This window comes from Giraffa tippelskirchi, chromosome 2 (genome assembly GCF_054371585.1).
Source record: "Giraffa tippelskirchi isolate mGirTip1 chromosome 2, T2T-mGirTip1v1.2.pri, whole genome shotgun sequence".
In the NCBI taxonomy this organism is placed as follows: Eukaryota; Metazoa; Chordata; class Mammalia; order Artiodactyla; family Giraffidae; genus Giraffa; species Giraffa tippelskirchi.
In genome coordinates this window covers 138,115,895-138,141,305 of record NC_137276.1, presented here as the reverse complement: position 1 = coordinate 138,141,305, position 25,411 = coordinate 138,115,895, and the positions used below count along the sequence as shown (strand labels likewise).

At 37.0% G+C, this 25,411-nt stretch overlaps 1 protein-coding gene across 32 annotated transcripts in view; it reads left to right on the top strand.

Moving 5' to 3' along the window:
- MECOM (MDS1 and EVI1 complex locus) overlaps positions 1-25,411 on the top strand; it is a 617,068-nt gene that overhangs the window by 576,654 nt on the left and 15,003 nt on the right. For 7 of the 32 annotated variants that reach the window (XM_081570762.1, XM_081570767.1, XM_081570768.1 and 4 more), the window contains 7 exons: positions 1,172-1,319; positions 2,619-2,775; positions 7,055-8,411; positions 11,062-11,149; positions 16,578-16,604; positions 22,822-22,988; positions 24,075-24,152. In XM_081570762.1, the coding sequence (XP_081426888.1) occupies positions 1,172-1,319; positions 2,619-2,775; positions 7,055-8,411; positions 11,062-11,149; positions 16,578-16,604; positions 22,822-22,988; positions 24,075-24,152 (2,022 nt within the window). The remainder of the gene's footprint in view (positions 1-1,171; positions 1,320-2,618; positions 2,776-7,054; positions 8,412-11,061; positions 11,150-16,577; positions 16,605-22,821; positions 22,989-24,074; positions 24,153-25,411) is intronic. The other 25 variants (XM_081570763.1, XM_081570765.1, XM_081570776.1 and 22 more) reach the window with 7 other exon arrangements.

The following is a 25,411-nucleotide window of genomic DNA, read 5'->3' as shown; positions in this document are numbered from 1 at the left end:
GTTTGAAAAGGGCTATTTCTTTAAGGAGTTCTGGTTACCTTATTTGGGAGTAGTATCCTAATGTGTTATATGTGTGTATTTAATTAACAAAAATGTTGCCAGTATCTTCTGAATATCACAGTAACCCATTATCTGTAATGTTTAATTTTCATTATATTCATGCAGGTTTCGTATTCAAATTTTAGTGAGACAGGGAAACATTTGAGAAGTTAAAATATTTTAAGTTTTAAAACAGAGAAGCTATACTTGTGAGAAAATTCTAACTCTGTTTTTCTTTGGAGGGACTTTACAAGTGCATCCACTTACAGTATGATATACTTTTCTTTCCTCCCTATTTCATAGGCAGTATATATATATATATATATATATGACCTTAGGTTATAAGATATATACATATATATTCTCTCTAGGTAATGTTTCCATCAGTGTCTATACCTACTTCTGTATTGTTGTTGTTCAATTGCCCAGTTGTGTCCCACTCTTTGCCACCCCATGAGCTGCAGCACGCCAGGCCTCCCCGTCCTTCACCATCTCCCACAGTTTGCCCAAGTTCATGTCCATTGCATCGAAGATGGCATCCAGCCATATCTATGCACTTGTATATTTATTCATCGGTCCATAAGCGACCATCCATTATATTGGTTGTATTAAGAAGTGGCTAGTTGAATAGTTCACTTGCAGTTCACTTTCCCATTGGTAACATAGGTAGGAATAAAAGTGCCTTTTTCAATGTAAGAGTTATATACGTTAGATAGAATAGCTTCCTGCGTATTCTTAAGCAATCTCTTAACGTTTTCAGTTTGAGTGTTTGTGTTTGAATTAAGTGGGTAACAGCAGTATGTGTTGCAGTTAGAATTGTGTAATGAATCCAGAACTGGACAAACAGCTAGTTGTTTAGCACGCCCCCAGATTGGCACCTAATCCCTGTTAGCTGAATCAGATTTATTTTCTAACAACAGGGGCACTTCTCTGTATTGCTGAGAGGCACAGTCCAGGGAATATAAGATGTACTTTTGTCTGTTGCAAGCCTGTTTCCTCTGTTTCTTCCCTGCCTCAACGCCTTTCCCTCTTCTTTCTTTAATTGCCAGTTGGATTAGTAAGAAAATGACTTTCTGTTTATTAATGTGTTGTTAGTCACCATGTCCTATTAAATCAATTGTTCTCTTAACAGCTTGGAGAAACACATGTTGTCACATACTGAAGAGAGGGAATACAAGTGCGATCAGTGTCCCAAGGCATTTAACTGGAAGTCCAATTTAATTCGCCACCAGATGTCACATGACAGTGGGAAGCACTATGAATGTGAGAACTGTGCCAAGGTACAGTGAATTTGTGGACTACTTGGCCTCTCTCTGTCATCCTGCTCTCTCTTAATCCATCATTTGCTGTGATATATAAAAACAAGCCGTGAGAAGGGAAACTATAAATATCTTGAGAAAAGTAGACTGAGTGTTGTATGCTAAAAGGCATTAGTACAGTGTATAAAAACACTTAGTGGGTATCCTTTTATTTTTGTAAGGGAGGAAGTAAGGCTTAATGGTGAGTTCCAGAACTAGGTGTCAGACATCCTTGGTAAATTCCTGGTTCCGCTACTGGCTTTCCAGAGTGGGGTTGTTTTATAGCTTTATGGAGAATGAAAATTTTATCCAATGCACATTACTGATTTCTTTTAATAGCAGTTTGTGCGGAAGTTACATACAGTTTCTAAATGCCTATTCAGAAAGAATGGGAGACCTACACTTGCAGATTTTTCCGCCCAAGTCCCCACTATAAATTATGACTTGGTTCTAATTAAAAGTGGAGTGCCTTAGTGACCTGGGCTGAACAGCTTAAGAGTGAATTGAAAGCACTTCACCTTGACCGTTACTCCTAACTATGGGAACAGCAATTCACATCATTAAATTTTCACGTTCCTCAGTTAACTGAAAGATGTTCTGGTGTCATGAAAATTGATTTCTCTTTTCAAAAACTTTTCATGATATTTGAATATCTTTTCTCATGTGGAAATTGTGACATTTGACATTATCTTTAGATGTATTTTGCCTCCAGATGTGTGGGTAGCTTTTTGTTTTCCCTATTTCTTTTTTTGTTTTCCCTATTTCTTTTTTTGTTTTTTGTTTGTTTGTTTTTTAGTACAATGTCCAAAGGAACCATTTTAGCTTAATGGCTACTTAATAAAACACAGTGTTAGAATTTAACCCCTAAGGGAACTCCTCGAGTATATTTGGGACACTTTAGGCAAAACCCATCTAATTTTGTACATCTTTGGCTAAAGGATGGAAATAGTACACCATTTTAAATAATATCATGGCTTGTATTTTATTATTCAATTCCATTGACTCTAAATAGGATCAAGACCTTGAGTATGCTTTAATAATGCCATTAATTATTTTGTTCAACTGATAACAATGGATACTTGTGCTAAGTCTACAGAGCTGAATAATTTACAGTCCTGACCCTCGAGAGGCTCACACTTTGGAAATATGACCTTCTTTTGTTCTTTGGGGAAAACAAACAAAAACTAAACAGATACACACAGTCCCTTCTTGAGTCATTCCTGGTCTTCTTTCTTGTGTCCTAGAATTAAGTTTCTTGATTAATCAGTACTCATTTCCTAGCAGGTTTTCACGGACCCTAGCAACCTTCAGCGGCACATCCGCTCTCAGCATGTTGGTGCCCGGGCCCACGCGTGCCCCGAGTGTGGCAAAACGTTTGCCACTTCGTCGGGCCTCAAACAACACAAGCACATCCACAGCAGTGTGAAGCCCTTTATCTGTAAGTTTTCAACACTCCAGCCCCCTTTCCTGCATCTGTCTGTCATCCGAAAAGCTCTGTGACCAGGAGAGTGAGCCACGCATGGCCCCAAATGAGGGGGCCTCTGCATTAGCAATTTACGGTCTCATCCAGTCAGGCTATTTTCTATGACAAGAAAATCTTTTATAACCAGATCTATGGTATTTTGCCTATGATCCCTGGGGTGTTTTCTTTTAGATGGGATTAGTAACAGGTAGAGAATAGACACGTTGTTAAATAATGTGAAGGAAGCCCCCCAGGTTGTGAGATTTGTCGTGTTGGAAATGTGTGTGGTTTGTAAAACAGCAAATCACAGATACACTAGACAAAATGAAGTGAGAAAACCTGTTCTGGGTCAGAAAGAGCTAGAAGAACCTCACCTGGCAAGTAGGTTTAGGACTGTGTGTGTGTTGGGGGGGGGTGGAATAAAAGACCCTTTAAGTTACCCTTTGTTGCTGATCATAGGTTGCAGATCAGTAGTTCTCAGTTACTTGAAAAGCAGAACATTTTTACTTTGATGCTAGACACGCTGCGTCTCTAACCCCATGCACTCAAGCAAATTTACAGACAGTGTATTTCCAGGGGACATTCAATCTGACCACCTACCTAGAATATCCCTGTAACCAAGGGCTTCAGGATAGGTCCGCTTCAGCCCTCTTTTGCTTCTTCTCTTGTCCACCCGCCCTTGTTCTCTGTATTGTGCTGAAATGTTTCATATGGAAAATCAGTTGTTCTCAGTCCATCTGGGCAACAACTCTGGGCTTCTCCATGGCTCAGCGGGGCATATAAACACAGTGACTCACTGAGCTGTGTTACAAACTTCAAGACAGATTTTGGATCCAGATAAGCACAGAACTGGATGAAGCATACTCAGGAGTTGGCAAATACTCTGACTTGGGAATCCTTGCAAAGCGGTTTTTCTGACAGCTACTTGACGGTTTGTAGTTGGTGTATGAGACACTACTACAGGACCTGATGGAAAAAAACCTAGTTTTCAGTGCCAACATGGAGATGCCAGGGACTAACACGCCTCCTTTTTACCTTTGCACAGCTCTCTTTTGTGTTTCCAAGCCCCATGAGAGCTTTTCTTTCCCTTTCCAGGTTACCCTAGCGTCCCGTTTTGCTCATACGTTCTGTTCCCTGGGTGGATTGAAAAGGACTAGCAGAGAAACAAAAGGGTGCTCTATTCTCTCTTGAGGAAGCTTTGTTGAAAGTCATGGGAAATAAAATATACAATGGAAATTTTAGACTTCTTGTCTCAAAAAGACATTCCTGACTCTAGGTCGTAATGCCCTAAAAATGTACTTACAAGTACTACAGGCATACATAATTCATTTGTTTCTGACTTTTCAGACATACATTTTGATACATTTATGTTTTGGTGGAAAACAGAGAGGAATTGATCACACGAATTATCATCACCCATTTAATGCTTTCTCTACCATTTAAAAGTCAGAAAATAGAAGTTCGTATCATCTAAGATTCTGGGATCTGGAATTTTAATTGTGTAGAAGTCAAGTGTTTCACTTTAAAACATGATAGGGTATCCTTTCCCAATCAGATTGTGCAGACCTATTTCCCATGACTGTATTTTTCAGTAATTATTGGTAAATTTAAATAGCAGATGGCATTCTTCAAATATAAAATCTGACAGAGGACCATGGGGTAATTATGAATAATAGCCGTGTAATTTCAGAACAAAAGAGGAGTTGGTGTGGAGACTTTGGAGTGGAGGAGGTTCACCTAGAGTTGATATCTGTTTCTCACCAGAAGGCCACACACCACGCTTTACCCCCACTGGTGTGTTTATGGCAACTGTCTCTTATTACAGTGTACCGCCAAGCTTGAGCCCAGAGTCACCAGCGCTAAGGTAATTACTCACTGCCTTTACAGAAACCTCCAGCCTTCCCAAATAGAAACCACATGCTCTAATAGGCTGAATATATTCAAAATACCTCTTAATTTGTTTAATAAGTAGAGAAATGCAATGTTAACTGCTGGCTAATTCCTTATTATTGAGAAAATTACAGTATAGCATAGACTTCAACATCAATTGAGCCCCTTACCTGCAGGCTTGGTGGTTTGTGGTGGGCCAGGCTGGGCCTTCAAGTGAGAAAAACAAAGCCTCTGCCGATGGAGACATCCCAGATTTTAAGTTCTGGAGACCTGATACAAACATTGTTTGTCAGTGTGATGGAGCCTCCAACCAGGAGAGTCAGATGCACCTTCTGTTACTCCCACATAGAGGAACTCTTGATTTTCTGAAACCTCTCCGGCTGTTAGAAAGAAGTGTAGAGAGCAATATTTCTTTGCCAAAATATTACAAACCTTTCAAAACCTTACACCTTGTTTGAACACCCGTCGGGATATTTCCTCAATGCCTTTTAATGGCCCAGAGGAGGGGTGTCACTTTCGTAATGAGTGCACGTTTAGAATTCCATCAACATTTTATTTACTATTTCTTGTTATTTCTCATAGCTGAATTAGTATAACTAGTGAAAGTCTCATGTTTCTACCCTCTAGTTCATATGGTTTTAATTATTATATCAAAGGATTTAAATAGTATGTGTATTTATTGTATATGGTTAACTAGTATATCCTTTTAAAGCAGACTCTGTTGAATATTCCAGTAGAATGACTTGGAAAGAAATAACTCACGTTTTCTCTTCCCGTTAACATGCATGTTTTAGTGTCTACAGTGTCATGAATCATCCCACAGCTGAAAGCTCCTGTAATGTTACTAAGCACAATTGATATGTGTAGCAATGCATTTTAATTGTTAGTAGTAAAAGAAATAGATATGGAATCACTTGGTACTTCCTGTTTGGTGGTATGGGGGATAACCGAAGTTCCGGATGAATTTTGCCTGACTGAAAGTTCATAAAATCATCTTTGAACTTTTTTTTTTTAGTTGTTATTGTTTTGACTTAGGAGTTTAAAGGCAGTCATCACATGAAAGAAATAAATGTTGCATTTTATCTTCAATTTGATTTCTTATATTTGTTTCAACAATTATTAACAAGGCATATCATGTTTCTGCATGGAATAACATGCACAGAAGCATGAAAGTAAGCTCACACGTAAAGGGGACTCATCTTTAGTAAAGTAACATAGAAATGTGATGCTTGGGAAATGGATACTATAATCTTGCCGGACTGTGGAGTGAGTGGGATTCCTACATAGCAAAGGAGCTATGAAGGGTCAAGGAGTTCGGGATTTAAATTTAACTTAGATCTGTTCAAACATATATGAGGAAGAAGATGTTCTACTCTTTTGGCAAATTCTGGGGGAAGAGTGTTATTTCCAGCTGCACCCACTACTGTGCCCTGACTGGATTCGAGCATTCCGTGCACTGTCCCCTGCTTGCCATAGCTGGCAGTATCACATACAAGTCAAGCCCCAAGATAACCCGCGAAGATTTGACAACAAGTGGACATGTTTCCCAAGGACGGGGTTTCATAAATGCAGGAAGGTTAGCACAACCACTGGTGTGAGGGGAAGTCGGAGGACGTGCTCATAGTTCATGGGAACCAGCAATGCAGGATGGGCTACATTCAATTTAGTTTCCTTTGCAGGCTTAAAATAGCACCATTGTAAATTATGTCAGTCTTTCTCAAATCATGAAAATGATTGTTAAAAATGCCTCAGAATACACAATATGCATTGTTGTGTGGCTTTGATGTGTGAATGATGAGAGCATATGATATAATACAAATTAAATAATGGTAGAGCAGTCACAGGCTTTTTCCCCAAGGGAAGAGGGAATAAAGGTGAAGTTTCTGGGGGAGGGGAAGGCTGTTTTCTTTTGTGTTGGTGCTTACAATATAGAAATCTATAAATGGTCTAAAATGTTGAAGGGATTCCTATTCTGTTTCATGTTTAGCAGATCTTGAGAATTTAAGTTGTAAAGATTCTGGTGGTGTCGTCATTGGGTTGGGAAATCAGTGCATGCTGGAATTTGACTTTTTAATAAATATTTGAATACACAAATATGATGCAAAATACGATGTAGTGGGGGTGACAAATATTTATATATATTTATATGAAATATTTGTGCTGTCTCAAGACATTTGTCAGGTTGGATGCCTTGCTTTGGAATCTAGTGAAATGGGGTTTTCTGTGTTTGGAGCACCACTTTGGTGCCTCCAACGTCTTTTCCTGGCTTCCTAATTGAAATTTGGGGTAAACCACTTGTGATACTTGCTAAATTCAGAAGCAATTGCCATAAAGCCTGAGATTCTTTTTTGTTGTTTGCACACAGGTGAGGTCTGCCATAAATCCTATACTCAGTTTTCAAACCTTTGTCGTCATAAGCGCATGCATGCTGATTGCAGAACCCAAATCAAGTGCAAAGACTGTGGACAAATGTTCAGCACTACGTCTTCCTTAAATAAACACAGGAGGTTTTGTGAGGGCAAGAACCATTTTGCGGCAGGTGGATTTTTTGGCCAAGGCATTTCACTTCCTGGAACCCCAGCTATGGATAAAACGTCCATGGTTAATATGAGTCATGCCAACCCGGGCCTTGCTGACTATTTTGGCGCCAATAGGCATCCTGCTGGTCTTACCTTTCCAACAGCTCCTGGATTTTCTTTTAGCTTCCCTGGTCTATTTCCTTCCGGCTTGTACCACAGGCCTCCTTTGATACCTGCTAGTTCTCCTGTTAAAGGACTGTCAAGTACTGAACAGACAAACAAAAGTCAAAGTCCCCTCATGACACATCCTCAGATACTGCCAGCTACACAGGATATTTTGAAGGCACTATCTAAACACCCACCTGTAGGGGACAATAAGCCAGTGGAGCTCCAGCCCGAGAGGTCCTCTGAAGAGAGGCCCCTTGAGAAAATCAGTGACCAGTCAGAGAGTAGTGACCTTGATGATGTCAGTACGCCAAGTGGCAGTGACCTGGAAACAACCTCGGGCTCTGATCTGGAAAGTGACATTGAAAGTGATAAAGAGAAATTTAAAGAAAATGGTAAAATGTTCAAAGACAAAGTAAGCCCTCTTCAGAATCTGGCTTCAATACATAATAAGAAAGAATACAGCAATCATTCCATTTTCTCACCATCTTTAGAGGAGCAGACTGCGGTGTCAGGAGCTGTGAATGATTCTATAAAGGCTATTGCTTCTATTGCTGAAAAATACTTTGGTTCAACAGGACTGGTGGGGCTGCAAGACAAAAAAGTTGGAGCTTTACCTTACCCTTCCATGTTTCCCCTCCCATTTTTTCCAGCATTCTCTCAATCAATGTACCCATTTCCTGATAGAGACTTGAGATCGTTACCTTTGAAAATGGAGCCCCAATCACCAAGTGAAGTAAAGAAACTGCAGAAGGGAAGCTCTGAGTCTCCCTTTGATCTCACCACTAAACGCAAGGACGAGAAGCCCTTAACCCCAGTACCTGCCAAGCCTTCCACAACCCCGGCTGCAAGCCAAGACCAGCCCCTGGATCTAAGTATGGGCAGTAGGAGTAGAGCCAGTGGGACCAAGCTGACTGAGCCTCGTAAAAACCACGTGTTTGGGGAGAAGAAAGGAGGCAACATTGAATCAAGACCAGCATCCGATGGTTCCTTACAGCATGCTAGACCCACTCCTTTCTTTATGGACCCTATTTACAGGTAAGGGAGGTTGGGAGACTGCTAAGTGTGGACGGACAAACAAAAGGTAGTTTTTATACTCTAAAATTAGGACTTTTAACAAACCATTTTTTATTATTGTTATAAAACAGAGTAAAGTTGTTTGATCTGGTGAATTCATTTTTCTGTTCAGAAAGTCAACTCATTAGGTTTGGACTTATTTTTGGATGTCTCCGAATTTGGGGTTTTGGAATAGACCCATGGAGTTCTTTCCCTTGACAATAAATTTATTTTTAAACACATTTTTTTTTAAGTGGAAAATATGGGAAAGCCATATTTAAAGCAAGTTGTCAAGTGGCGGAAGAATGAGGCTCCTGAAGGATTAATGCAAATATGTGTGGGTACTTAAATGGGTCAGGTTATTTGGAATGAAATGGGACAGAGCGAGAGTTTATTCTTTATTAACCTACCAACACAAACCTTAATAAGTGCTAGTCCTATTCTGTTTATAAGTAAATCTCTTAGAAGCCCCATGTAAATGAAATATTGATCACAAAAATGCTTTGTAAATAATGTGAATGATCGGCTTAAAAACATATCTGTGTTTAATGCCTGCATTATTCAATTTCCTTTGATGCATCCAAAATTTTTTAGGGGGGGGGAATATATGCTTAATAAAAAGCCACTCAGGTCCAGTTCTCAGTTAGCACTGGACCATTCAAAATGATTCAGCTTTTAAATACTAGTTTTCTTCAAAGTGTACAGACAACAATAACAGTGCTTGTGATGTATTTTAAATATTACTGAGCATTTTCACATTTACTTTCTCATTCAAATCATGAACATCATTAAGAGTTAATGGAAAATGTAGACAATTTTTTATTGGACTTATTTAAGCTGGCAGTATTTGATATTTTTGCCTAATTTTTTTTTTAAATCAGGAGACAGTTTTGTTCAATTTCTTCATTCACAATGTTTTTTTGAGCACCTATAATTTGGTAGGTACCAGAGCTACAAATACTTTGCACTTCAAACTCTTTTTCTACCTTTATTATGTACGTTCACCAAGAAACATTACCAGTTCATTAAGGACTACCCCTACTTGAACATGACAAGGAGCATAGAAAAGGACAAAACAAAAATGTCTCAAAGCCATCATTACCATGCTTGGGCACTTCCCCCCCGTCCCCACTGATTGTATTTTCATTTATGTGGCAGTTCTTTTACAGAGAAAGAAAAAGAAAGGGAAAAACCCCCAGATCTTCCATATTTTGTGTGTAGCTTGTATATTACACGTGGTCAGTGTGTAATTGAGTGTATCACTGAGTATTCCAACTCAGTGATATGTCTCAGCCCTTTGTGAAGATAATTTCTCAAGCTTTCTTTCTTAGACCCTCCCAATGGCAATGAACTTCCAGTTCATGCACATACCCCTTCCACTCTTCTCCGTCATCTCCCAGCCTTCCACCTGCTTACTCTAATCTCAGTCTTCTCTCTGATACATCAGTTTCAATTGAGGCTTTAGGCATCTCATTTCACCAAACTCATAAAAGACCTAAACCCAGTTTTAGTGTTAAGACCTGGGTTGAAATCTCAGCTTTCTCGTGTCTTAAAGTTTTCTTCATCCATTAAATGGGTATAAGGGCACTGAGTTCAATAAGTGAAACGGTATGTGTAAAACATAACGTATATGCAATTTCAAGAAGTTGAAGCTGCTTCTAGGCTTCCCAGGTGGCGCTAGTGGTAAAGAACCCGCCTGCCAATGCAGGAGGTACAGGTGACCCAGGTTTCATCCCTGAGTCAGGAGGATCCCCAGAAGGAGGGCACAGCAACCCACTCCATTATTCTTGTCCGGAGAATCCCAGGGACAGAGGAGCCTGGTGGGCCACAGTCCATAGGATTGCAAAGAGTTGGACACAACTGAAGCAACTTAGCACAGAGGCTGCTTCTATTCATTCTGAAACTATTTTAAAAGTATACTTATTGAATGTTTTTTAAAATGAAATCACCAAAAGTTGGTGAAAGAAATTAATTCAATCCATGATGTCATTTCCTATATGCTTAATAGAAAGTAGAATGACAAACATTTCTAAAGCAGAAGCACTGTATAGATAAGTTTGATAAAGTCTTTCCTTATCTTCAAAAATTTCCTTATCCTCTTCCTACTACCCCTCTTTCACCTACCCTGTTCATCACCTTCAGCGGCGGCTAGCAGGGTGTGTAGTAGGCTTAGAAAGTCTCCTGCTGGCATTCATAACTGTAAAAGAAATAGAATGATGATTTGTGGGAGCACCTTATTGATAGAAAATGACTTTAATTTTCAAAGTGAACCTTCTTCACCTGCTTTTGAAATCAGCCAGCATTTTTGTCTACATTTGCAATGGAAAGGTACAAACTTGTGACCAATGCCTCTGATTTCATGACTTCGTTTTTAACATTTCCTTCTCATTATTATTAGTATTACTACTCATTCAATAGGAGTTTTCCATTTTAAAAAGGACCTTCATTCTTTGAGCACCTAGAATTGCCACAAGTATTCTTCAAGAACTGAAACAGATGTCTATATTTTTATTAGTGTGCTTCCCAGCAACCTACCATTTGCTTTATTGTTAGCTGTTTTAAATGTCAGCGATTATGCAGGGATTGATCTGTGAGACTGATTCTTCTCCAAAATCTAATTTTAACCTTTCAGAGTAGAGAAAAGAAAACTAACTGACCCACTTGAAGCTTTAAAAGAGAAATACTTGAGGCCTTCTCCAGGATTCTTATTTCACCCACAAGTAAGTATTTTGAATTTGAGACTTCAAGCTTGTAAACTAACTTGTTGATCCTGAAAAGCAGGTGCAATGAAATGAAAGAAATCTTGAGAACATTAGGATTTCCTATGACGCTGGTGTGGAAGAACACAGGAAATTCTAGCAGAATTAAAATCCAAACTTTTTAAAGAAAAAGTAGTCAATATATGTATATATATATATATGTAAAAATAACATGGTTTCAGTGTTAAGTTATTCTCTATTAAGTACTTACTGAGCTAAAGTGTATTTTGGAGTGATCAAAATTCAGGTAAGAAATTAAATATTGAAGTTGTCTTTCGTGTTTAAAAATTTGCGATTGTAAGAAATGGATCACTGTGCAATTTGTCCCAAACTCATGAAGGTCATTCATGTTCTTTTAGTGCTTAGATAAAAACAGGAAATGAGTCTACCTGACAAGTTGTTACCATAGAGGGTGAAGGAATTTATCTAGAGACCACTGGGCATTCCAGCAAAGTTCTGTAATTGCACAAGAATTCACCACAATACACAGAGCTATTTGCTGGATGGAGTTGTGTCCATTTATCAAAATACGTATAATTTCTCACTGCAAAGAAAATACAGAGCAGTGCTATCTAATTAGTTCATCTTTATGTCCCCACATTTTTGGTCATTTAAAAGAAAACTAGTTTGCATATCAATTAAAGTGTGGAGAATTATATTAAAAGAAGGAATATATAAACATCTCAAATCTGGCTTCTTAATGATATTTTTGTTTGTTTGTTTACTGATTTTTAAGGATACAAGCTCCTTATAGATAGTAAGCAAAACTTTTATGAAAATATTTGACAACAGAGTTAACTGATTTGTTCTGTTCCAATATATTCAAACCGAAACTTATGCTTCTCTAATAAAATTGGTGGAAAATTCTATGCAAGCTATCTTACAGAAAGCTATGAAACAATTAAATTTAATCATCTTGATATGATTCTTTCCCCCACCCTTCACCCTCACCCTCTCTGCTACTGCTTTTTTCTTCATTTTTAAAAATACTTTCCCAAATTCTGAACAATAAAGTATGACAGCTGAAATACCATATTCTGGGTTGAGTGGAGAGATCTGTCACTGCTCAAAAATTCTCTCTGTTTTAACCTGAAACAATATATGATTTAGTATGAAAAGGGTTAGAAATATTTCAGTTAGTATTCATTTTGTGTAGAAAACTCAGGAATTTCTTAAATTATTTTATGGAAAAGCAAGTTCTAAAACAGTAAATGTTTATCAGGTACTTATTTTCCACATTTAGATTGATCTGAATTGCACTTGTTGGTCTCGTGGGCTAATAAACCTGAGCATAAAATGCATTTTTGTGTCAGATATTAAACAAAAAGTGTAACTCTCTTGATAACTTTCTAATTAAATGCTTATAAGGATATTATAGTTATCCTTATAACTGTAATTAAATTTAATATAATTTAATTACAATAAGTCAAGCTATTTTATATTCTAATTATCTTTAAAATCTAGTAACTAATCATTTCAGAATCAAGTGCCATGGGTACGTAGTTTAAGGGAGAAAGAAAAAAAAATGCCAGGATTCAGTGTCTTTGAGTGACTCAGTCTACCTGGCTTTTAGTTTCCTTGCTTATCAGATGAAGGAGTGGGTGTAAGGTTCCTATCTTCTCTGAAATTCAAAGATTTCTAACTAACTAAGGCAAATTTACTGGTTCAGAAAATGGGGAGTTTTAGCTACTAACATCTTTACATGTGCATGCAGCTGTTGTAAATGTAGTATATGCATATTTTTAATCAAGTGATATAAGAAAATCTGCTATGTTTAATATTCCCAAAATTAATGAAGGATAGCAAAAGATGAGGCATGTGTACGGAGCTTGGGAGTATAGCAATCACCCGCTCAGATCACTGAAAATATACCTATGGGAGCACAGTGGCAGAGGGTGTCCTTCCACACCAGAATGTCACGTCTTGTTATATGGGACTGCCTATTGCTGCATGTTGCTGTAAGAACAGTACCCAATAGTGATCAGTAAAATATTTAACACATCATATGTCATGAATACTGATCAGTCAGAATGGGCTCCTGCCACTGGAGAGCTGGGTCCTGGAAGCCCTTGCTGGCCAACTCTTCACGCTTTGGTTGCTGGCTGGCGGGCTGTCTGAAGGGTCTTTTGGGAGGAGGCCGGGACAGCAGGAGGACATTCAGGGTAGTTGGGGCAAAGGCTATTTATCAGTGATGACAGAAATATTTCATTATTTTGATAACTAACCATTGTGGCTATTTTTGTGTGTAATGGCTGTATGTCACTGAGATACAGAGGGCATAAAGAGTGTCACCTGAGAGATGTTCAGGTCCCTCAATTTTCGTCAAGCCTTCAGAGCAGTCTGTCTTTTCAGACTTTAGGCTTTCCTGATGGCTCAGCAGATCCCCTGCAATGCAGGAGACAAAGGAGACTCAGGTTCGATCCCTGGATTAGGAACATGCCCTGGAGTAGGAAATTGAAACCCACTCCAGTATTCTTGCCTGGAAAATCCCATGGACAGAGGAGCCTGGCGGGCTACAGTCCATGGAGCTGCAGAGTCAGACATGACTGAGCACACAAATGAGGACTGAAGTTCTTTCAGAAAATCTGCCTCATATGTTCTGAAGTTTCAGCAGAACTTTTTTTGTTCTCTCTAGTACTTTATCAAGTCCATCACAGCCTCAAGGTCCACCTTCCCACAAACAAATAAACAAACAAATGAAAACAAAGAGAAACTGCCTAGGATTTGGGACCAGAAATAACTGCTTTAGAACAGGCTTTACTACTTATTAGCAGAAACGCTTCAGTTTTGAGCCATGTAGTTCATCTCTCTGAGCCTTCTCTACCCTTCTAGCCTTACTAGGGGCAGCTGAAAGGATCAGTGCTCACGTACATGACGTGTTTAGCACTGTGCTTTGGCATGTGGAAGGATCTAGAGGAGGAAAAGCTCTCTTTATTATTGGATGCAGAAGTACTCTGTTTTGACTATGAAGGAGTATCAGTAAAATACCCTCCTGCCATCCCCTGAGCCCAGTTTCTTTGGTGGAGATACATCGAGTATCTAGAAATACCTGGGAGGATGCTTGCTGTGTTGTTGGTGCTGCCTTGGTGGACACCAAAGCATTACACCAAAATGAAAGGACTTGCCATCGTTTTGTAGGTGGATAAGTGCTCGGTTAAGACCATTCACAACTTCATTTTTCATTTAAAGTATTTTGGAGCAAATCACACGGTCCCTCTGGGGCTTCTATATCCTCATCTTCAGAATAAGAATAATGGTACTTATCTCAGGGTTATCTACCTCTATCTATTTCTTACAGTTGTTATAATAATTAAAAGGAGACCACATGTTTTCCATGCTTTAGGGAAAACCTATAAATAGATAGATATGTAAATGCTTTGTAGTGGTATTCTCTGATTGTAAAAATTTTACAATTTTTGTATGTCTTTGTGTTCTGTCCCCCCTCCCCTGCCTGCCTCCCCTGTACATAGTTACTAATCAATGAAAGTTGACACTTCACTCAGATGGTAAAGAATCTGCCTGCAATGCAGAAGACCAGCGTTTGATCCCTGGGTTGGAAGATCCCCAGGAGAAGGGAATGGCAACCCACTTCAGTATTCTTGCCTGGAGATCCCAAGCACAGAGGAGCCTGGCAGGCTACAGTCCATGGGGTCGCAAAGAGTCGGACAAGACTGAGCGACTAACACTTTGATTTTCACTTATCCAAATAAGTTGGATATTTATTAAATTTTATTGGAAATAAATTATTAGGCCATTTTACTGCCTTTTAGAAGAAAACATGTATTTTTAAAATCCTTGACAAAAATACAGAAAACATGTAGGAACATATACATCAGAATCAAAAGATAAATACTGGCTTTATCATTCTCAGGGTTTAAATTCCTCTCAGTTCAGTTCTTAACAGAAGTATGTTTGCTCTGTCAGGCCACTAGAGCACTATTTCACTTTCTATTTTTCTCTTATAAATAAGTTAGTTTAACATAAGGCTGAAATAAGTAGTATAGGGTTTCTCCCTGACTATGTGTTTGAAAATTACATTTGGAGTCTTAGATTATAATTTTGAAAAGAAAATGACAGCCACAGGAGGTGAGATGGAGGAAATGATATTACCCTGTGATCTTTGGAATGTCCATTTCATTGAGTACTTTGCATTTTGGGTACTTTGCATTCACATTGACAGCTCATTTGAATTGCCATAGAAATCACTTGGCAATTATACTAGTATAAAACTGGCTATAAACTATACCTTTGTTTGATTTTCCTATACTTTAAATATTATTTTTAGTTATTTATATATTTCAATTTCAGATGTTTGGCTTTGTGTTAATCTACAACAGAAACTCTATTTTACTTCCATTTCTGTGCTTTATTCATTCTTTTTTTATTTTCTTCATTTTTAAGTGTCTTCACTTTCTTCATTTAAAGTGTCTACTTGTTACAGTATTCCAAGGAACTGGGAAAAAGACTAAGGTCTTTTCCCAAGTTCTCATGTGTATATTGATGTGAAAATCAAGTAAGTCTTTTGCCCTTCGTCTTTCTTTTGCTTTCAACAAGAGTTTCTTGCATTAGATTTCTTTTGTGATAAATCTTTCATCCTTAAAAACTGTGTATATTCCTTATTAAAGATACCATAACCTAAGAAAGTAAGATATATCCGCTTTAAACAAGCAAAATGATGTTTTTAAAGACATAACATTTGTGTTTCCTGGTAGAGTTTCTATTGGGTTAGCCAAAAAGTTCATTCAGATTTTTCCATAAGATCTTACAGAAAAACCCAGTGGAACTTTTTGGCCAAACCAGTAATCCACTGACATTTTCACTAGTAAGTCTTGTCATAAATTGTCACAAATAACTAGACATTGTAGTTCTTTTCATTAATATTCTTCAGAGTTCAGACTGCTGATGGTCCCATGCTAATAGAAACCAGTTTATTTCCAAGTACACTACCTTTTTGTTACTCAGTGATTCACATTTGAGTATTTATTTTCTTTGTCATTAATGCTGTAAAAATATAAGAGACTAGATATTTTTTTGCAGGAAATTGCTAAAATTTTAGTTATTAAAGTAAAATTTAGGAATCTTGTTTTGCAATCAGTAGAGAAAAATGAAAAGGAAATATCTATTTTGCTAAGATTGGTAGTAAGTAGTATTTAGCTTTCTTGGGAAAAAGAACATTCTGGTTCATAACCTTGATTCTAAAATTTAATTGAGGTAAATAGAGAAAACTCAATGTTATAAAAATATTCATTACCAAGGCTTTTACTCAAGGTATAGTTACATGATAAGCAAAAATTACTTAGTATAAATGTTAATTTCTCAAAGGATAGATTGCAATAAAGATACCTATACAGAAGTAATTTTTTTGTTTTTGTTTCAATTTTGCTCCCAGTTCCAACTGCCTGATCAGAGAACTTGGGTAAGTTTTCTATTTATATTTTTGACTAAAATAATGTAGCATTAAAAGGAAAACAACTAATATTATAAATTGCCATGGAGAGATTTCTGAGCCCTTTTCCTTTAAATGATAGAGCTTTAGCAGTTAGATTTTCATCTTTGTCAAGCTGCAAGATACTTTCAGTTTTAATTGGACATTTAGAGTCTATAAATTGTTTACAGAAAGTTTATTCTCTAAATCTAACCCATTCCATAGTAATTGTACTTTGATGTAGAACTCTTTCTGAGTACTTGGGAGCATGTGTTAATAGGGATTTCAAGATGGATCACTAAGTGGAAACAATAATTATTTGGGGGAGCCTGTACCTGCATGTTAAAGACGATTATGATAAAGCCTTAAAAAAGGATAAAACATGAACTTATGTGTAGACCCAAGTTGACATTGTAATTCACATCCATATAACCCGGGGCAGAACTTGGTTCTGGCTGTGTGGATTCACAAAACTAAATGTTTAAAAATCTTTATCTATCTAAAGAATATATCTTTTAGCATTGGGTCCCACTTCTTCAGGCTTACTGGTGGCTCAGAAGTATAAAATCTGCCTACCAGTGCAGGAGACGTGGGTTTGATCCCTGAGTCTGGAAGATCCCCTGGAGAAGGAAGTAGCAACCCACTCCAAAATATTCCTGCCTGGGAAATCCCATGGACAGAGGAACCTGGTGGGCTATAGTCTGTGGTGTTTCAAACAGTCAGACATGACTTAGTGATTCAACAACACCAACAACCCGCTTCCTCAACTTTTTTTTAAACTTTTAAAAATATTTTTATTGGAGTATAGTTGGATTTATAGTGCTGTGTTAGTTTCAGGTGTACAGCATAGTGAATCAGATATACTTACATATATATCCACTCTTTGTTTTTAGATTCTTTTCTCATATAGGCCATTACAGAGTGTTTTGAGTTCCCTGTGCTATACAATAGGTTCTTATTAATTATTTATTTTATATATAGTAGTGTGTATATGTCAACCCAATCTCCTTATTTATCCTTCCCCTTGACTTTCAATTAATATTTCCAGATACAGTAAGTTGGCATCACTAGGAGACAGCTTTATTTTTTATTCAAGATACAAGGAATACTATTTATTTACATTTCACTCTCAAATAAACCTTGAGACAATGAAAATGTATATAAATAGTATGTATTACAAAATTTCCTCTAAGTGTATATATTTTTACTCTTTTATTCTCCTCTTCACTCAGAATTATACTGATTTTAAAGTATGGATGAAATCTTGAAATATATTTCAGTTTTTCCTTAGTCACCGTAACATTATATATAAATTATTTTAAATTAGAACACTTTGGCACTTACCTGTTTCCTCTATCTGATGTTAGTTTTCCTTTACCAGAAAGTCTTCCATTTATTTCTTCTTCTATGTGAGGAACTCTGGATTTTTCTCGTCCTATCAACTTTTAAGGTTTAAGTTCACTTATTTCCACAGTATTAGAGCAAAGAGACAGAGACTTCCTTGTTAGGCAAAATTGTGTAGTAGACAGCATTGTTCTTTGGTTATCCTGGCTTATTATTTCTAGTGTTTTTTGGTCTGCCTTCCCTGGCAAGGGTTTGTCTTAAATATCATGCCACATTGTCTTCGTTCTTTCTAATGTTGACTTTTACTTGCTGGTAGCTTTGCTGTTAGCTGCTTCAAGAACAAGGTGTTGTCTCCTATACAAATGGCCAGTGCTGCTACAACTTACCAAGACAGTTCAGATTTTAAGTTAGATGCCTTTTCCTGATAATGCAATGGTATAGCAACTGCCATGTCAATACTTTGGAAATACTCCCACTCTTTGAATCATAGATTTTGCAGAGCGGTAATTTATATTTTTATTACAAAGTGGATATTAGTGGAACGTATTAAAATATTAAATTTTATAATTTTTAGTGGTTGAAAGCTATAATTTTATAATCATGACTGCAGAATATGATACATGGAATGAGACAACCATAAAACATGAATATTTATTTCTCCCCCAAATGGCCATGATTTTAAGATTTCTCAAGATAATCAAGTGAATAAATATAGAAAACTACCAAATCTACAAACTTTCCCATCATAAGTTATTTATGAAAAGTTAGTTGTTTTATGATAAAGGCATGTGTACTCTAATTTGTGAAACATTAGGTCACATAATTCATGGTGCCATTGGACATATCATTTTGTATAATCAGATTGTCACTTTAATAGTTTTAATGAGAAACTTCTTTATGTCATCAATTATTGGCTGCCAGATAAAAAAATGTTAAGCTAAGTGCTTCAGACCCAGTTGATGTTATCTTGCCTGCTGAAATGTTTTTGCAAATACGAACTATTTGACGAGGGAGATAGTTACATTTTTGGTAGAAGCTAGGGAATTGTGTCTAAATACTAGTTTACGTCAGTTTAAAGTTAATAGCCTCTTGGGGACTGAAAGAGGGGGAAATTACTTCCTTTTCCAGACATCTGGCTGCAGATACCATCAACAACTATAATATATGTAAATAAAAATCACTGTTCTATAGGAAAAAAAAGCTGTCATTTACTGATTGGAGATTAGTCAATGACATTGATAGGATATAGGGCAATATCTTTCTAAAATATATGATCTGGTTTTTGCCTCCTTTTTTCCCCTTATTTTCAGCAGATTTCCTATTCATTGTAGTATATGTTGTCCCCTTCATTTTTATTTTCATAATTGAAAAGTATACGTGGCTAAATTTTTTCATTTATCCCAATTCATCCTGATTTTTTAAAATACCAAGTCAGACTTTAAAATGAATGTCAAAACTTACTACATCTACAAAATGAATGTTTTTCCAAGGGGAGTATCACATGAGTCAGCCTAGATAGCTAGAGAAAGTTGAGGTTTTGACCCATACCCTAGATAAAGCTCATCTTAATCCCAAGATATGGAGTAGGACTGATTGTTGATCACAGAATGGCTAAACTACCCCAACTAGCAGATGTCTAAGTCACTTATTCTTTTTTTAATTAATTTTATTGGAGTATAGTTGATTTACAATGTTGTGTTAGTTTCAGGTGTATAGCAAATGAATCAGTTATACATATACATGTATCTACTCTTTTTTAGATTCTTTTCCCATATAGGTCATTAAAGAGTATTGAGTAGAGCTATACAGTAGGTTTGTATTAGTTATCTCTTTTATACATAGTAGTGTGTATTTGTCCAAGTTACTTCTATCTGTCCTAATGGAGAAATTTATTCTTTTCAGCTGATGTTAAGTACATGAGAGCAAATGTTAGGAAGATGAAAGAGAGGATTCAGTGTTGCTTTGGTGGTTGCTAGCTGCAAAGAAAGTGGTGGGTGTGTGTCCGCATGTGTGGTGTTAACAGCTACCCTCAGCTCACTTCCCATCTTTCTCCTCTGCTTCTTCCCCACTCCAATTTAATCTTCTTTTCATTTGACACCAGAAGCCAGAGGTGGGGGTGGCTTATAGAGGAGGCACCTGAATAAACACTATTTTTTTTCTTGTTATCCTTAAGAATGCTGTTACTTAGTCAAATCCATAATATATTTTTTAATTTCTTGATGCTTTCCCAAGTTGAAACAGTTTGAGGTAAAGTAATCACAGTGATCTTTCTTCAAAAGGAGCTATTAGTAGCTCCTAAAGTAAGACACATTTCTCAACAGCCAATTGCTGTTAAATAACCTGAAGGACTTACAGTTCATATGTGCTCAAGATAAAAGCCGAGAATAATAGTAGTCATGAGTAAGCTATTTTCCATATAAAAGGAAAGTGTTTCTGTAAGATGTATTGCCACAGGAATCTGAGTGTGTCAGCAGGGCAGACACTCAGATGATTTAAAACCACTAGATAATGAAACTTTACTCAAATATTAAATGTACATAAATAAAACATTTATAATCATCACCCTTGCACTTACTATTCTTCCCCATAATATATGCAATCATGACCCTTACCCTTGCTTGTTACTGTTAATCAGCTTGAAGGCCAGAGGTCATTTCTCACTCAGACAATTTATTCCATGGAGGGTGGATTATCAAAGTGATTTTCTGAGAAGAACAATTAGAAGGAATAAATGCAAATAAGATAGTATCATAAAATATTTCTGGATTGATTTTTAATAAATAAAATCCAAAGTAATATGAAAATGCTAATGCTCTGGCTAGAGGGGAATAATGACCATATTCTGTAGGGACAGAGTTTCCGCCAACCTCTCTGAGCAGCAGCATCATTCCATATCTCTGCCCTGTGATCAGTATGTGTCAGAATCCTTCATAGTGACAAATGTGCTGTCCACTTACATCTGTGGAGAATGTTTTAGCAGCTGAGTGATTATGAATCAAACCTCTGAGCTTACAGCCCCTACCGCCTCCCAGTGCGTTCACATTTGTCGTCTGACAAGTAAATGTATCTTGACTTTCCTCTGAGGTTTTTTTGCACCGTGTTTGATGAAAGACATTTGGCAAATTGGCAGTGGTACCCTGTACGTTGCAATTTGTAGCTAGCATTAGGAGTCCGGGCATGAAATGAGAGGGCAGCCTCCAGGATAAAGGGAAAAGAAGGAAAGCTAACTAGAGTATGAATAGTCATTTGAAAAATCAAGCATACAGTATTCCCTTTGTAAGAAGAGAATCATGTTTAGGCCATTCACTTAAGATTTTGCTCTAGTTTTAGAAGTCAGTAGTATTCTGTCCAGCCATGTGTCCGCACAATATAAATTTTAATTATCCTCTCGAGTACGAATTGTTGCCTTTTATTTTTAACCTGAGCTGAAAATAGATTAGGCCTCCAACTCTGTCTTGCCATCTTATCAGCAGAAGTATCATTTTCTTGAGTTGATCAGTTGCTTGAAGGTACAGTTTTTACCATTTTTAATCTTTGCATGAAGTCTCTGGTCTACCACCCTAGCCTTTGGAGAAACATACAGAGTGAATACAAAATACAAACACCTTTTAAACAGCTTTCTGAGTTCTCCAGTGGCAGAGTGCCCTGAGAGCCAAATAAACAATGGATGAGTTGATTTTACAAGATGGTCTGAAAGTTTGCTTTTTCTACTTACAAATTCAGTAGTAAGCAGCTTCCAAATAAAATGTGAGCAAGGAGGAAACATTTTAGGAGGGTTGAAAGAAAGGAGAGAGTCTAACTATAGACAGTAAGAATCAAGCTAACTTTGAAAGTAGATACCACCCTCTGATTATGACTGTCAAATATGTGTGCAGATAGACAAAAACTTGAAGATTATAAGCACAATAAATTAGGTTATTTGAGGAGAAGAACTAGGCAGGATACTTTTTCTGTGAGAATACTGCTCCTGTGGTCATGCCAATGTAATATGAAGTTATGATAATATATCATGAAGTGTCATTTCAACTCAATCCTTTTTCAGGACAAACTAATATTTTACCAAAACTCTTTGTGTTTGAAACCACTTAAAAATCTAGTATATCGATATTAACTTAACATAAAGTACATCTTACACACTTAATTTTTTCTTTCTGAATTACATATATTTGGCTACAGCAGTAACTTTGGAACACTTGATGTTTTTCATGCTTTGAGTTTTTTTCATGGGACTTCCTAGTTCCTATGGTTTTTATTACTTAGGCAAGGCATACAGAATCTTTTCCTATAATTTCCAGTTTACTATTTTTACTGTATGTTTTACTTGATCAGCTTGCAGGCCAAGAAGATGGTGGACTCATGTCCCAAAGAACCATCTTGCCAGAGTTAGAATTCAGACTTCTTTTGTTCTAAAAGGGGAGGGGTAGAGTCAAACATCTCCTGGTTCTGGTCAGCCTCTGGAGAGGATGTGTTAATTTCTTCCTTCCTGGAGTCATTCACAGGTGGGCCTAGTGAATAGCATGATACTAATGCTGTCCCTTAATTTAATAAAATCTGTAACTTGGTTTTGTTATCTCATGTATTTCATTGCTTTATTGTATATCAAATTATTATAAAGTGATCTAAGGTCTTATGGAAAAGTTCATGTGACATTGTGTATGCTTGGTTCTACCTTTGTTATTTTTAAAGTCAATGAATTCTTTCATTTGTTTAATATTGGGACACTATAATCTCTTTCTTCAGCCCCTGCATTCAGCAGATTTAATGCTTCTCTTTTATTAATAATGATTTCTTAGTTTGCTAGAGATGATTGCAGCAGAAAAGATCTCTGCCCTGTCCTTCATGGTCTTATGCTTTTGCCTTTCAGATGTCGGCTATTGAAAACATGGCAGAGAAGCTGGAGAGCTTCAGTGCCCTGAAACCAGAGGCCAGTGAACTTTTACAGTCGGTTCCCTCCATGTTCAGCTTCAGAGCTCCTCCCAACGCCCTGCCAGAGAACCTCCTACGGAAAGGAAAGGAACGCTATACCTGCAGGTAACTGAAAAGTCATCACGACTGACTTCCCAAAAATCTCCCCTCTGATTTCAAAAGGCCATGCTGTTTGTTTTGGAAATTATTCTTGATTAGATGATTAATAGCAACCATGATAGATTTCAAGCACTTCAAAGTACTGTTTATTTAGTGAGATATAAAAATAGTGGTTTAAAAGATTATTGTTAAATGAAAATTTTAACACAGGCCGTTTGGTTGTGATAAATGAGGTTGGAAATGGTCCAAATGCTATCTATTTGTTTCACTTTGATATTTATGAATTTTCTTTCATGGTTAATTATTTTCATCTGAAGGTATAATACTACTGTCCTCAAGCGTACATTTATTAATTGTCATGGTATTTAAGAATAAGGCTCTTAATGAAGGACAAATAAGGTCAATAAGTGAGAAAACTAGTTAATAAGTGCCTTGTTACTCATCAGTAGTATAGTAAAGCTTTTATTTGTTTCTGTTTTCTTTTTTTAAAATAAATCACGCTTATCATTTCTGAATTGTCTCAGAAGTTTGTGGCATCTGACTCAGGCATATCAATTTATCTGCTATTTGGAAAATGTGTTCCTTTCTTTCCAGAAAAGCTTTTATAGGAACATACCTTGATGGATGAGTTCTTAGAATCTTGTCTGATCTGATACCACTCAATGTATAGAGAGTTGTCACTGTGGCTAACATGTAAAATGAGTTAAAACATTTGAATTTGTTTATAGCAACCCAGAACCACAGGCTCCTGTCATTTTTTTATCTCCTTGTCTAATTTAGTTTTGCAAATGTAAAGATACAGAGTTAATAAAAGAGGCACATGGAGGGGGTCATCAAAACTCAAGTCTATTTTCATAAACTGCTTGCTTACGCATGAGCAAATTCTACCGTACTGGGTCTCATAAGGCAGCCTTTATTTATAGAGTTATTTATATCTGTAGAATGACTTTGTTGCAAATTTTAAATAACAAAGACATGTGAGTTCCATGCAAGATTAATTAAGTCAGAAATAAGCATGTGGGTTTTAAGCAGCTTGAGTGAAATATAGGCAATTGTGCTGACTTTTCTCTTATAAATATCTTTTCATAACAGATACTGTGGTAAGATTTTTCCAAGATCTGCGAACCTAACACGGCACTTGAGAACCCACACAGGAGAGCAGCCTTATAGGTTTGACAATGATTTTTACTAAATATCTTGATAACTGTTGTAATAAATTGGAGTTATTGCCACAATTTTAAAAGAGGTTACTTTTGTGTATGTCTGAACATATGTCTGTTCAATTTTGATTCAAAGAAGAATTAACTAATGGCTGGGATTAAAATTTGGAAGAATCTTAATTTCTTGAACTGTCTTCTTATATCTAAGTTTAAAAGTTTCTAGCAATGTCTAGAATAGAATAAGCTTTTAAGAACTGTTAGTAGTTTTTCACTTTCATGCATTGGAGAAGGAAATGGCAACCCACTCCAGTATTCTTGCCTGGAGAATCCCAGGGACGGGGGAGCCTGGTGGGCTGCCGTCCACGGGGTCGCACAGAGTCGGACACGACTGAAGCGACTTAGCAGCAGCAGCAGCAGCAGTCATTTTTAAAATTAAGTGTGCTCTCTCCTCAATGATTCATGCTATTTTAATTGACAATAATCATAACCTTGTAGTCTCCCTTTTCCAAGCCTTAAATCTTTGCTAAGAATTAACAACCCAGATATATCTTAGTTTTCCCAGTACAGCTAAGTCAATGTCTACAAGTCTTGACAGGAAGTTTAAAGAATAAATTTTACCTTGAGGAGAGGAAGAAAAGGAGTAGAACAGATAAAATAGAACATATTATAAGAAGGGAGCAGTTCCATCAACAATTTCTCAAGTGCTTCTTAGCCTATTCTCTTAAGTGTCAAAATCAGCCATATGACACATGGAACTATGTTTAATTTTAATATTATTCTTTACAAATGAATGATCATGATCACCATCTCCCTTCCAGCTTTAAAATATCATCTGCGTTGTTCAATGTGCAATGCCTTGCACATAGTATTAGATAACTCATGAATATTTCTTCAAAGAATGAATGTTAGTTATTTTAAGTAATACTGTAACTTTTTTTTACTTTGAAATTCTTATGGGTTGCATATGTGTAAGGAGAAGGCAAAGGCAACCCATTCCAGTACTCTAGCCTGGAAAATCCCATGGATGGAGGAGCCTGGCAGGCTGCAGTCCATGGGGTCGCTAAGAGTCGGACACAACTGAGTGACTTCACTCTCACTTTTCCTTTCAAGCATTGGAGAAGGAAAGGCAACCCACTCCAGTGTTCTTGCCTGGAGAATCTCAGGGACAGGGGAGCCTGGTGGGCTGCCGTCTATGGGGTCGAACAGAGTCAGACACGACTGAAGCGACTTAGCAGCAGCAACAGCAGCATATGTGTAAAATTATTTTTA